General features: G+C 37.1%; 1 protein-coding gene and 2 long non-coding RNA genes across 3 annotated transcripts in view; 1 reads left to right on the top strand and 2 right to left on the bottom strand.

Moving 5' to 3' along the window:
* glud1b (glutamate dehydrogenase 1b) overlaps window positions 1-14566 on the top strand; it is a 71403-nt gene that overhangs the window by 51686 nt on the left and 5151 nt on the right. Inside the window, exon 11 of the mRNA XM_044338253.1 lies at window positions 2767-2858. Coding sequence (XP_044194188.1) covers window positions 2767-2858 — 92 coding nt within the window. The remainder of the gene's footprint in view (window positions 1-2766; window positions 2859-14566) is intronic.
* Window positions 1810-2481, bottom strand: LOC122971548. Its single transcript, XR_006399508.1, has 3 exons — window positions 2386-2481; window positions 1923-1998; window positions 1810-1828 (listed from the first exon to the last, which is right to left on the bottom strand). It is a non-coding gene; the product is annotated as an uncharacterized LOC122971548 (long non-coding RNA).
* On the bottom strand, window positions 6273-8252 carry LOC122971551. Its single transcript, XR_006399510.1, has 3 exons — window positions 8162-8252; window positions 7901-7993; window positions 6273-7125 (listed from the first exon to the last, which is right to left on the bottom strand). It is a non-coding gene; the product is annotated as an uncharacterized LOC122971551 (long non-coding RNA).

Here is a 14566-nt window from a genome sequence, read left to right on the forward strand (position 1 = left end):
AGTCCGCCTTCATAGTTTACATTCTTCATTATTACAATTGGTTACGTGCATGGTTCAGTCCACATCTTCAAAACTCTTCACACAATCCACTTTACCAACACACTGCTGGGCACAGCAGTTCATTTTACACACAGAAGCAAATCCTTCCAGCAAACACTGACACTTGATTTCAATTGACACACTGAAATAAAAAAAACACTAACAGGCAACACATGATGCATCTTTTTATGGCAGCCTTTAATTGTGTATATATATATTTTTTTAATCATTGACAGTGTAAGAAATGTGTATATTGTGTAAAGAAACTTTTCCTCCCAAAATACAGTAAGATGTTTATCTCCCAATAGAAAGTAGTATAGTGTACTCTACAGGAACGAGTCCTTGAAATGCAGCAGGAAACGTTTCAATGGGCTTTATTTTTGACAATTTTTCAAAAAGTTTTTTTGGTTGAATATAGATATATTTCAGTGTGGTTGTGATGATGCTGTTCATATGAATACATGTTAGTTTTTGAACAATCAAGTTTCAATCAAATCTGATCAAACCACACCCAAACAGTCCTGATGAAGCAGATTAGCTGATTTTTGGAGGATTAAACCCATAATAAATAATACCCAACAATGTTTTTTCCCCCTAACTTTAAATTTGATTGTTGCTTATTTGGTCATGAATATTTAATGTTACAGAAAAAAACATGAACACAATGAAATAAAAATACTGTAAATATAATATCTAAAACATGAACATGAAACTAAAACAATAGGAAGAATAATTTGTTATAAAAAACAAAACAAGAAACAACAGTGTTTCTACAACAACTTTTTCAGTGTCTCTTATTTCACAGAAACAGCAGTTTTTGCAGTAAAAAAGAAATTTAGTCAGAATAATTCTACACACAGAAGAACGAGGACTGTTGAACAACATATCTGAGGATGTGATGTTTCATCCTGCAGGACATGTACCTGAACGCTGGTGGTGTGACGGTGTCATATTTCGAGTGGCTGAAGAATCTCAACCATGTCAGCTATGGAAGACTGACCTTCAAATATGAGAGAGACTCAAACTAACAACCTGCTCAGTGAGCACAAGACTGCTCTTTAATACCACCTTAACCTGCAGAAAGACAGGAGTCTGCCAGGGTCATAAGACACAATCAGAACATAAACAGTTGATTGAAACCAGAACCATAATTTACAAAGATATACGGTATATGACAATTGTATAGCAACAAATAATAAAAACATGCATTTAATTTTACAGGAACTAGCATTGCTAGTCAGTTATTTATAATATAATCCATATTAAAAAATCTTAACTGTGTTTCTTTTTTTCCTGTTTCTACTTCTTCAACAGACAGCCTACTGTAGGCTCTTTCCTTCCCTCTTATTTCTATTTTTATTGTATTTTTTCAGGAAGAGGGATGTTAATGTCCTCCTGCATTGCCTATGTTCATTTGTTACATCTGTCTGGTTCTTCTTAAATCTTCCACATCCCTGCGTAGTTGTTCAAAATTTTCAGCAAACATTCTACGGTTGTTTTCTGAGGCTAGTATCACAACCTTTCCACTAGGATAAACACATACAGTGCCACTGTGGAGGTCAAGTTTGATTTGATTTGTCAGTTCAGTTTCAACAGTCCCAGGGTAGCACTGCCTTATGGCAGCTATCCACTCTTGTTGTAAATTAGTAAAGAAAATTAGGTTGCATATTACACCATGTCTTTTAGTGTCATGATAAAGAGTATCAAGATGGTTTCTAATGTAGTTGTCTTTGTATATTTTCCTTTCCTCTAATCCCATTCCTGCAGGGTATGGAATAGGAGCAGACATCTATATAAAAACAAACAAAAATATTTTTGGTAAATTAATACGCTACTGATAAATGGTACAAAATATCCAGTAATTAGACTTGCTGTGGTGTTACCTTGTATTTCTCTTGGCGTTGTGATTCTCTGGTTTACTTGGTGTGGAGGCTGATACTCTGGTCCTACAGCTGCTTCCTTAAGGCACACGACAAACATCAGATCAGGATTTGCATGAGATCGGGGCGTTATACAGTTTAACCTACCCATAATATATCAAGTCTACCTCCCCAGGTTCACCCTGTCCTGTGTGAAATGTTACTGCAACAAGTGTTTGAAATTATTTCACTAGCTGCTGTAGTTGATAAGATTTTATAAACCTAAATTCTGACGTCTACAGCAATAAGTAACAGCCTTTATCTTTCAATCCTTGCCTTGCAGTACCTGACTAATTTACATCACTGACAAAGTTGCTAATGTATCTGTAAATGCCAGATTAATTAGTTTTTAATTTAACAGCAAGAAGTAGAAAAATCAAACCTGTCAACAAGAATTTGAAGGACAGATAAATGAAAGTATTCTTACAGAGTCTGCAGCAGTTCAGGCAGCGTCGGTGATGTTCTGGAGGAAACTGGTGTCAGTTGATGTTAAATCTCTGAAGATGTTGAGATGATCTGTCTGGGGTACGAGTTGGTTCCTTTTTTATTTCTACTCCCTCTCGTTTACAAACATTACATTTGATCACAGCCAATCATTATGTGCCAACGTGAACAGCTGAACAGCCAATCATAAAAGAGCAGAATCATTGGTATTGTTACATATTTGCATGTGCCAGGTATTCAAACTAGATAAACTAGATTAATTATCAGAGTGTAACATTACTGATATGACATTGATGCAGAAACAAAGAACACCTCTGATGCCTCTTTTATCTCTTCTTTTGTCTTTCCATGTTTTCCCTTCTAGTGTCTGTGCAGGAAAGTTTAGAGAGGAAATTCGGCAAGCAGGGAGGACCCATCTCCATCGTCCCTACCGCTGACTTCCAGGCCAGAGTTGCTGTGAGTATCATCTCCTGAAGCACACACATGCATACACAGGCACTAGATGTTTGTGTTTTTTAAAACAATTCTTCGTGCTGGAGGGTTATCAAGGAGCCTTTTATCAACCTTGATTGACATGTCACAAGTTGTCTTGATACAGTGAAAACTGTCCATCTGGAATAACAAACAGGAATTATAGGAATGACAAACAAACAAGCAAACAATTGCATCAGTGCCGTGACCAACTAATATTTCCATTACAGATTAATTTATCACTTTCCTGATTACTTGTCCAGCCAATGCACCATCAAAAGCAAAGAAAAATGTCCATCACAAGTTCCCAGAGTCAAGTTATGTCTACAAAAGTAAAAAAGTATTCAGTTTGGATTAATGTGAAGTAACAAAAAACACCAAATCGACAATTGTAAAATCACTCAACAAAGCTAATGCTTGTTAATATTTTTTTTATTTTCTGTTGATTGACTGAGTGATCAATCATTTCAGGACTATTGTGCATACACTTCTGTTTATAAGAATAGAATAATTACCGATTAATAATTTGATACCTATGCTCTCATTTTTTTTCGCCATATATAAAATCTTTATTTCTCTGCACTAAAAACTGGTTCAGCAGCCTGTTTTAATGTAACTGATAGTGGGAACACTGACATTTGAAACCATATTTAATGTGAGAAGGTCAAATCTGGCTGATAACCCGATCCACATGATAAGGTTATTTTGGCCCCTAATCTGACAGTATTGTGGTCTTTGATTGTGGTCAAGATTGGTCAGATACAGTCGTCCAGTCAGTGAGGCCACATCATGCCACCAACAAACCAACACAGATATATCTATTTTTCTATATTTCAGTGTGGTTATGATGATGCTGTTCATATGAATACATGTTAGTTTTTGAACATAAACTGTATCAGTAAAGCCTTAAAGGCTCTGAATCAACTCCTTACTAAGAGTGATGGTGTCCTACATGAACACAGTTTGGTTTGTTTCACACGACTGATTTCTGCATTCGTGTTTTAGTCTGGGCTCTTTTCACTGGTTTGAAGCGTGCAGGGTTCATGGGGCTGTTTGCATATGTTTCCAGCACTGTCAGTCATATCTGATCAAACCAAACCCAAACAGTCCTGATGAAGCAGATTAGCTGAGTTTTGGAGTGTTAAACTCATAATAAATAATACATAAGGACGTTTTTTTTTTCCCTAAACCTGATTGTTATTTGGTCATGAATATTTAATATAAAAAACACAATGAAATAACAATTTTGTAAATATAATATCTCAACCATGAAGATGAAACCCAAACAATAATGTACCTGAACGCTGGTGGTGTGACGATGTCCTATTTTGAGTGGCTGAAGAATCTCAACCATGTCAGCTATGGAAGACTGACCTTCAAATATGAAAGAGACTCAAACTAACAACCTGCTCAGTGAGTACAAGACTGCTCTTAAATACCACCTTAACCTGCAGAAAGACAGGAGTCTGCCAGGGTCAGAATACACAATCAGAACATAAACCGTTGATTAAAACCAGAACCATAATTTGCAAAGATATACGGTACATGACAATTGTATAGCAACAAATAATAAAAATATGCATTTAATTTTACAGGAACTAGCATTGCTAGTCAGTTATTTATAATATAATCCATATTAAAAAATCCATATTGTTTCTTTTTTTCCTGTTTCTACTTCTTCAACAGACAGCCTACTGTAGGCTCTTTCGTTCCCTCTTATTTCTATTTTTCTTGTATTTATTCAGGAAGAGGGATCTTGATGTCCTCCTGCGCTGCCTATGCTCATTTGTTTCATCTTCCACATTACTGTGTAGTTGTTCAAAATTTCCAACAAACATTCTACGGTTGTTTTTTGAGGCTAGTATCACAAACTTTCCACTAGGATAAACACATACAGTGCCACTGCTGAGGTCAAGTTTGATTTGCTGTTCCAGTTCAGTTTTAATGGTCCCAGGGTAGCGCTGCATTATGGCAGCTATCCACTCTTCTTTAAAAGTCGTAAAGAAAATTAAGTTGCATATTACACCATCTTTTCTAGTATCATGATAAAGAGTATCAGGATTGTCTCTAAGGTATTGATTTTTGAATTCTTGATTCTTTGTCTTCCAGTCCTTCAGTGCAGTGGACTCTGTCCATCTGGAACAACAAACAGGAATTATAGGAATGACATGCAACAAAGGTCTCTCACATATTTGTTCATACATCCTCTGAGCGAACAGTTGTACCAGGGCTGTAACCAACTAATAATTCCATTACAGATTAATTCATCACTTTCTTGATTACTTGGTCAGCCAATGCACCATCAAAAAAAGGAGAAATGTCTGTCACAGGTTCCCAGAACCAAGTTATGTCTAAAAAAGTAAAAAAAATATCATTTTGGATTAATGTGAAGTAACAAAAAGCACCAAATAGTCAATTGTAAAATCATAGGCTATAATACAGTGTAATCTCTTTTGTGAAAAAGTACCATATTATATTGTGTGGTAAACTGAGATGAAACATACAACTTGAACTTTGGAAATTCAGAAATGTTAGTGTAGTATTTGTGCGTTTTCTTTTCTTCCCTCTTTATGGCTGTATTTTCTCTGGTCAAATAAAAGACTTTTATAGAATGATAAACAATTTTTAAACTGTTTTCAGGTCAGTTTATTTGACATAAAGTAAAGTAGGACATCACAAGTTGATTGACTCTGATACCTCAACTCAGAATAATTACCAATTAATAATTTGATACCTATGCTCTCATTTCTTTTCACCATATATAAAATCTTTATTGCTCTGCACTAAAAACTTATTCAGCAGCCTGTTTTAATGTAACTGATAGTGGGAACACTGACATTTGAAACGGTATTTAATGTGGGTCGGTCACATCTGGCCAATAACCCGATCCACATAATAAGGTTATTATGTCTCCTGATCTGACAGTATGTGTTGCACAACTTATTTCTATTGTAGTCTTTGATGTCAAGATTGGTCAGATACAGTTGTCCAGGTAGTGATGCCACATCACGCTATCAACAAACCAACACAACAAATACCTTTATCATCACTAAAATCACAAACATCTAAAAAATAAATGATACATAAACAATGATAGCATTTTCACTTATGAATAAAGTCTTTATTGCACGGTGTTCATACACCAAGAAAAGATACACCATATCCACTCAATAAAATTGAGGCAACAGGTTACATGCAATATTATTAATTAAATATAACTTTGTTTGGTATTGAATACATTGAAATTAAATGAGACCCTTTATAGTTATCCATTTAATATGAGTAGATTCAAATAGAAAACAGAAATGAATTAATTAAAACCTAAACATAAATATTGAGTTGATATAAAACACAGAAACTTTTAAATGTGTAAATAGTACGAATAAAAAATAATTAAATTCTACATATCAATGATATATAATTGAGTAATAATTATCTACATTAATCAGTGCATTGATTTTAATTTACTCAAGGCATTCAATTAAATCTAAATATTTTCTTTCTTAAGAATAACCATTGCATTTCTTAACATCTTAATGTGTTTATATCATGACCTACATTTTAAGGTAAGATTAGAGTGATCCTGGTACCAAGCATTGAGTTTCTTAACAATGAAGTAAAGACTGCTTTCCAAGATCAACATCTGGATGATCTCTACAAAGTCTCGGAGGCCTCCTGTAGAACCATATGGCAAGATCATCCCAGCTGAATACCTTGTTCCATGGTATATCACAGTGTTTGACAACTGTACACTTGTTAGCTGAGGGAATGGTTTCTTAATAGACTCCTGGATGTCAACATGCAGTACTTCCAAAGGCAGAAATGAAACTTTACTGCCAATTGTAAGCCATCATCAGCTGATGTTTTGTTGAAAGTGACAGCAGGACATTCTTGAAATTGCTTGAGAACATCACAGCATGTTTAAAGAACCTATGTTTGGCCTCAAACCACAATCCAACTAGAGGACCAAAGGCTTCTATGAGTGCATAATAATGCTCCAAAAAATGGTGTTTGGGTGTCAGTTTCAGCAGAGGGAAAACTATGACGATGCTCAGATATTTTCAGGTCAAGATAAGCAACACTTTCGAGGGAGTGGAAAGGGGCCACAGAGAGCTCTACAATGTCCTTAAGTGTCATAAGAATTTGCCAGGCTGGATCATCAGAGGGTATCCTTGATCCAATGATTAGAGGCAGTGACCTTATGAGTGCCCAGTTCTCGCATCTTCTCCCTCAGAGGAGCAGTCCCACTTCTCTGTAATGAGAAATATGAAATGGAATAACAACAACAACAACAACAATAATAATAATGTCACATCCTGTCTGGACTTTCTGTTTGTTTTTTGGACTTTTAGTGTTTTTGTGTTCTTTGGGGTTTCCTGTGTTACACTTCTGTTGTCGATTCCTTTTGGTCATATGGTTTTGCTTGTTGATATGATTTGGGTGGTGGGTTTAGAGGACTGCCTTTGTTGGTTAGCTTAGGGTGTTGTGTACTTGGGTTTGTGATCATGGTTGTGTTGTGTTTTCTGGTTTATGGGTTTTCAGTTTGCTCTGCGTTTCCCTGCTGTGTTCCTGCACTCTTCCCTGGTCCTGGCCTCATTAGCTCTGCCCTGCTCTGTGTTTTGCCCACACCTGCCCTGTGTTAGCCTCGTCAGCCCTGCCCTGCTCCCTGTGTTTCCCCTGTTTCACCACCTCACTCCCCTCTCCCCACCTGCACCTCATCTCCCCATTAGTTCAGTTAGTTTTTAAGTCCTGTTTTTCTATTCAGTCTTTGTTGTATCATTTGTTCTGTTTAGATGCCTGCCTACACTCCTGTTTGCTGTTCTGTCTTTTGTTTTTGCTGCTCACTCCAAATAAAGTTTTCTTCAGACCTGCTTTGCCTTTTGCCTCTGCATTTGGGTCCATTCCTGCTACTCATCGTGACAAATAATAGTAGTATAGACGAAACTGGTGTGGCTTACCTTACGAATTTGGGAGAGGACTCAAATCATAGTGTTTGATACTAACTGATGCTGTGTTGTAGTGCTTACCACATCTTGTACTTCCTTTTCATCCTCATCTGTGGAGGGAAGGGGTTCTGCCAAGGGCTCACTGTCATTCGAGTCACTGTCACCTTTCAGGACCTGTAATGAGAACCATTAAGCAAAAATAATACACATGTAGATTTGGACAGAAACCTTCCCCTTAAAAAGTTGGATTTGCAAGCAGTGATTGTAAGGAAGCAAATTACATTAACATTGTAAAGCGACTATTTGAATTTGTTATTACAAGGAAAGGTGACTGGGTCCCACCTAAATCTGGATTTCTGGAACAATTTTATTTATTGGTGTAAAATACACATTTTTGAATGAGAATAAATAACAATATAGGCAAAACTGGTGTGGCATGCCTTGCATGATTTCAATCGTGAGCTTGGTCCAGGCTCATCCTTGCTGGATTCAGTCACTGGCTGTCGGCGTTTCCGCCTCTGGGATTTATGTGGGGAAGGAGCAGCATCTACCAAGTTTTCCAAGAGATGGCGGGTGGCATGTGTGTTTTGAGGGGCAACCTTGAAGCAGAACCCAACACCAACACCAACTGTATAAGTGTTGCAATTGAGGAACAGATGATTGTGGTGGTTATATTTGTTACCACACACTCTTTCCAGACATTTGCATCCAGTTCCCAAATCTTATTTAACTCTCCCCTGGCGCTGTTAAAAAAAAAGGACAAAATGTCCTTGTAGCCAGGTAGTTTGGGCGGAGGTTGGAAAATTCCCTGAGCCAGCCATATTCCATATTGTTTAGGGGCAGCTTGACCTTGCCGTATGTTGATGCCGTCTTATGGAATTTAGCCTTTAGAGTTGTACATAAAAAGATGTAATATATTACAGCTAAGATAAAATAAAGATTCATGAAGGTACAAAAATATTTAAAAATGCATCTGATGCTTTGGTAAGTTGACATTTGCTTACATTTATCACATACTCTTCATTAATTCTGTCACAGAAGAGGACCTCGTCCGTCGGCAGAGAGACGAGGACCCCTTTTCTTTGGCCAGTTAGTGTGTAAATGTAAGCTTCAATTAGACCCATGCATCTTTTTGTCGCACACTCCTTTGAGGGGTGCTTCTTTTGTGTTTCTGAAAGATAAATTAGAAAAAAGGTAATTGTCTGTAAACATATGCATAATCCTAATGTAGCCTAAATGTGGAAAAAGACTTTTAGTTACTTACTCAGACTTTTTGGTATCTCTTGCATTGCCCACACCTTGAAAGAGTTGCTTCAGTGACAGAAGCTTTTCTATAAAGGAATTCTATCAATCACAGAGAGTCATAAGTTTTACCCAGTCAGATAATTACCATTAAAAAGCCAAGTGACACATAAACTATGAAAAGAACGAAACTATTATATAAAACTTTCTACTTACTGCACTCTTTTTGAATGTACCTCCTGGTGGTGGGTTACTATTTCTTTTGACAGAGAAGAGAGCTCCCGCTTGATCACCCTCTCCAGGGAGTATAACTTTGAGTGAGACAAACTTGAGGAAGAAATAGACACATCCAAAAGGGTATTTTAACACCTGTTCTAGACAGAGCTTGATCTTGAAAAAGATAATTTTGCACACAGAAAGTAGCTCCCATACCTGCGGGATGTTCTCCCTGAGAAAAGTGATAAACTTTCTGATGTCCAGCAAATATATAAATGCCATAAATAGAAATAAGTTTAAAACCTTATTAGTAAATATTATTAAGGAAGTTTGTTTAAAAAAATTGGGTTCCAACCTTTAAAAGTTCCAAGTCTATGCAAGTTATCACTGTTGAGTTTTTAGGGTTATAGTTAAGGTGCTATTTTAGGGGCATGGTTAGGGTTAGGGCAAGTGGGAGAACAGTGTTTTACATGGACAGGAATACTAATTTTGGCAGCTGTTTTTGGCTGCATGGTCAGCCAAAGCATTGCATCATGAGACAGGATCATCAGCAATGGATGGGTTCTGGGCATGCATTTAACAATAGACCAAACAATTTGCAATGTTGAGTGGGTGTGCCCGAGGATGTAATGAATCCTTGGTTTGCTCACAGTATACCAAAGTCATGTGAACATTCAAAAGCATATCTGAAGTATTTGTGAATGGATATTTTTCCTTTTGCTGGATATGAATGCCTTCTTCAACCTGTTAAATGACTCATCGGCTTGTTTTGACCACGTAACGGGCTGAGTACAGGCTTAAGGTTTTGGATATGTCTTGGAGTGGTGCTGCAAGTGATGCATAATCCATTATCCATTGTCTACAATAAGCCGTCATTCCTAAAAATATCTTCATCGGTGACATTTGTGGGTTTGGGCACTTCTAATGTGGCTTTTACTCTGGAGGGAGTAGGGACCCTTGTAGAACCAGATAATGTGTGTCTCAAATACTGGACCACATTCTGGTGTGCAATATATGGTACAGTTTAATTTACATAACAAATCTCACCCTAATAGATTCATGGGTGTGGTGTCTGACAGAAAAAGGAGTGAAGCTTCATGCTTTGACATGCTTTCAGTAAAAGTAGGCTCAGATACAGGTCTTTTCTGCTGGAGGTGCTGTAGACAGGGTTGATTTGGATTGGGTTGCTGCAAATGAGCAATTTTTCACCCTGAAGGAAAGAATTTCCAATGCCTCTGTTCCAGGAGGGTGGCTTTGTCCAAGGTGTGAAGTGCCACAGGGCTCTTCTGCCATTTCTTCCCCTTTTTGCTCTGCCTGTGTAGTGAGATACTTAGAAAATCATTATAATTTGATCCATAAACATTTTTGTGTTTTTTTCTGTAGTATGAGATCACCATATCATTCTTACAGTCAGTCTCTAAGATTTGTAAACTGAAAAGAAAACATAAAACACATTCTAACAGTAATAGATAAAGATACACATGAAGTGACAAACAACAAAAACCCAAAAGTATAACATTAAATCTGTCAATTTAATCATTCATGTTTGTTTTGATACTTCCAGAAGACTTATCCAATAAGGTTTTTTATGCTCTGCATTGTGTTGTTTTGTTCTAGTTGTTGCACTAGTTTAACTCTAAGTTGTGTTTTTTTTCTCTTTCATATCTGTGAAATTAACTAAGCTTTAAGTTGTGCAGGATTTTACATTTGTAGCTAATTTCTAGTTTCTGAACCACATTTTTTCCTTATTTGTTGTAAATGCTTCAATATTTATTTCCCTGTACAAGTTTCCCATTTTCCTATATTTTTGTTGCAACAAATTCAATGCTCTTGGTACCAGTTATCATATATGTATTTTACAGGATTGGTTAACTCATTCTCTGACCATCTACAAATCACTTCTCATTATCTTTCATAAAATCCCTTAAAAAAATAACTTTGATTTACACTTACTTTTGTCCACAATTCACTTTCTAATCCTTCCAATCAACCTTCTACTCAGAAGATACAAGTCATTCCTGTTTGTGTAAAGAGACTAAATCAGATCCCTACAAAAAATGACATATATTCCTGTCATGTAGGTGAGTGGAGCAGGTGCACCCAAATGCAGGAGACAGCAGGCAGGATCAGATGCAGAATATTTAATGATAAACATGAAACACTGACGATAAACGCAGACAACTCAACAAAAACTGAACTGATGAGGTGCAGGTGGGGAGATGGGCGGAGAACTCAGGAGAGGGGAATGAACAGACAGGGAGCCGATTGGCTGGGGAAACACAGGTAGCGGGGCAGGGCTGACGAGGCTAAATGCAGGTGTGGAGAGAAAACAGGCCAGGGATGAGTGCAGGAACACAGAGCAAACTTAAAACCAAAACTCAGAAAACACAAACTCTCAATACAACCTACACTAACCCATCCAAGAATAACCCAACAAACCCAAGTACACAACACCCTAAGCTAACCAACAAAGGCAGTCCTCTAAACCCACCACCCAACTCATATCAACAAGCAAACCCATATTACCAAAAGGACTTAACAGAAGTGTAACACAGGAAACCCCAACGAACACAAAAACACAAAGAGTCCAAAAAACAACCAAAAGTCCATTCAGGATGTGACATATTCCTAAGTATTAGGAGACCAAATCATATCCCTACTTCTTCCTACCAATCATGCATAGGTGTATTTCTCACTAATCCTCCATTAGACTATTTTTCTCAGTGTTCCAAACATTGTGAACTGGTCTTTCCTTAAAAAGAAACACAGGACTTGTCCTACCTGGTCATTTTCCATTTCCTATCTCTGTTACCCAAAATGTTGAAACCTTGAGAAGAGAGAGTCAGATTGTCAATTTTTACCAAGTTAAATTCCTAGGTTATGAAAATGCAGTCATTCATAAACATTGTTACAGAGCAAACCTCTTGGCTTTTTCATTAACTCCCTTTCACAACCACACAGCAAACTTACTTAAAAATGAGAATCGCATCAACTTCTTTGGGACTCCAGCTTCACAGACCTCCCACAATACACAGTACTTATAATTGGGTTTTCAAAAGGTTTCTTACCTCTAGTGTAATTTTGTATTCTCAGGTCACTGGTATGTCTTTGGTCTGGAAAAGGAGTCTGCTTTGTTGCCATCCGGGTCAAGGCACCATTTGTTGAAGAAAATCACTCAAGTCCTCATTCAAGTTTAATGTAGTGGTGTTTTTTTAGTATTTTGAAATACAGTGAGCTTACTGACACAGAGTGAGTCTGAGACAGTACACAGGACCCAGAGCAGAGGGCAGAGGGACAGTTATATACTGGACTGAGGGGCGGTGATCAGATCGTATGCGAATACAGTTGTGATTAATGGGTAAAGGCATTGTAATCAACTGCGTGTAAGCAGGTTAGTTTTCACTATGATCCAGTCTTTAAAACCTTTACATGATAAACAAATCATCTGTTCTTTGCTTTCATGAGTTTGTCCTCCTGTCATCTCCTTTATTGAGTCAGCTCACAGCTAAACAACAGCTAAAATATAAGATGTTTTGTTCATGAAGCCTAGTGTGACTGATGTCAAGTTGAAGTTTGCTTAAATAGTTTTTTTCTTGCTATAATCATTCTTCCTCTTCATAATGCACTTACAATGTAAGTGATGGAGCAAATCCTTCCAGCAGAAACTAACACTTGATTACAACAACTCATGCGTCGATCCGAAAAATACTGAGATAAAAAACACCATCGTCAGGTAACACATGATGCATCTTTTTATCGCAGCCTTTGAAGTCAACTTACATTGTGATTGTGTATATGTTGTTTTTTAATTATTGATAGTGTAAGAAATGTGTATATTGTGTAAAGAAACTTTTCCTTCCAAAATACAGTAAGATGTTTATCTCTCAATAGAAAGTACTACCGTGTATTCTACAGGATGAGTCCTAGAAATGCAGCAGGAAAAGGTTTCAATGGGCTTTATTTTTGACAATTGAATTGAATTGAATATACTGTAGAGGTATTTTAGTGTGGTTATGATTTGACAGATTGCTGTCGATATGAATACATGTTAGTTTTTGAACATAAATTGAAGAATTTTGTATGATTTGTGATTATGTAAGTATTTGCAAAATGGGCTGAAGTTACTGGATGCTTTTTGTGTGAAAGCAATGCATAGTTTTGTCCATAATTGTTGCTGTTGTGTTGACTGTGTGAAGAGTTTCACACTCAGCATTGAACCAGGCACATAACCAATCATTAAAAACTGTAAATTAAATGCACACATAAAAAATTCTGGACACAGTAGCTGGATTTCAACAAAACCTTTTTAATTCCACTGGTACTGTTTATAAAATCAGCAAGTCTGCTTTGATGCCAACTTAAACATGGTGCATGATTTGTGTTTGTGTGTTTGAGGTGGGATTTGTGATTGTGTGTTGTTTAGAGTGTGCTGTGTGTGTGTATGTGTGTATGTGTTAGTACAAGTGTGATGTGTTGGTCTATGTGTGTGTGTGAATGTCAGATTGCTTGATAAGGCAACATGCAGTCATCAGTTTCCATTGGCCTCAAAGTAAAAACACACAAACCTGCTCCAGACACAAACACACACACACACTTTGCTGGCTGGACCTGTTCTATGTTAACACACACATATACTCACACACACATACAGTGCATACAGACACACACACTGATGCTGGGCAGATTAGCCATGGAGAGAGGCGTCACAGTGAGTGACAGGAAAAGGGAATCGTCTGATTGGCTGAGACAGTTGGTGGGCGGGAGAATAGCCAGACTAGTTTGTGTGAAATAAAAACTACCCTAAAACAACTACAGTACATATCCCAGAATTCAAGCTGTACACAGAGCGACACATAAAGCTGATCTATGATAAACCTTCACTCTGATGTCTTAGCGGACTGATTCCCTCACTGAATTAATGTTTTTTTTATCACAGAAATCTGAATAAACTAACTGACTTATGTCCAGACTGCTGGTTTCTCTCGATGACATGCAAACCAGTTTCACTAAAAAGCAACTACACGATAACAAGAGGTGATCATCATCAGCTACTCATAATTCCTCCTTGAATTGAGTTTAGTTGTGCAATAAATGCCACATTACTTCTGATTTTAACATTTTAAATCCCCGAAAACCTTTTTTCTTTACCCCATAAAACCCAGTTTTCTCCTTTAATTTTGTCTCAAGTTGCTTTAAGATTGAAAAAAAAATCTTACTCCACAGCTTTTCCCAACTCTGAACAAGTTGAAACTTTTTCCCCTGACATATTTGGAAAGTTTGGGATCTCCA

This window comes from Thunnus albacares, chromosome 20, assembly GCF_914725855.1.
Source record: "Thunnus albacares chromosome 20, fThuAlb1.1, whole genome shotgun sequence".
NCBI classification, from domain to species: Eukaryota; Metazoa; Chordata; class Actinopteri; order Scombriformes; family Scombridae; genus Thunnus; species Thunnus albacares.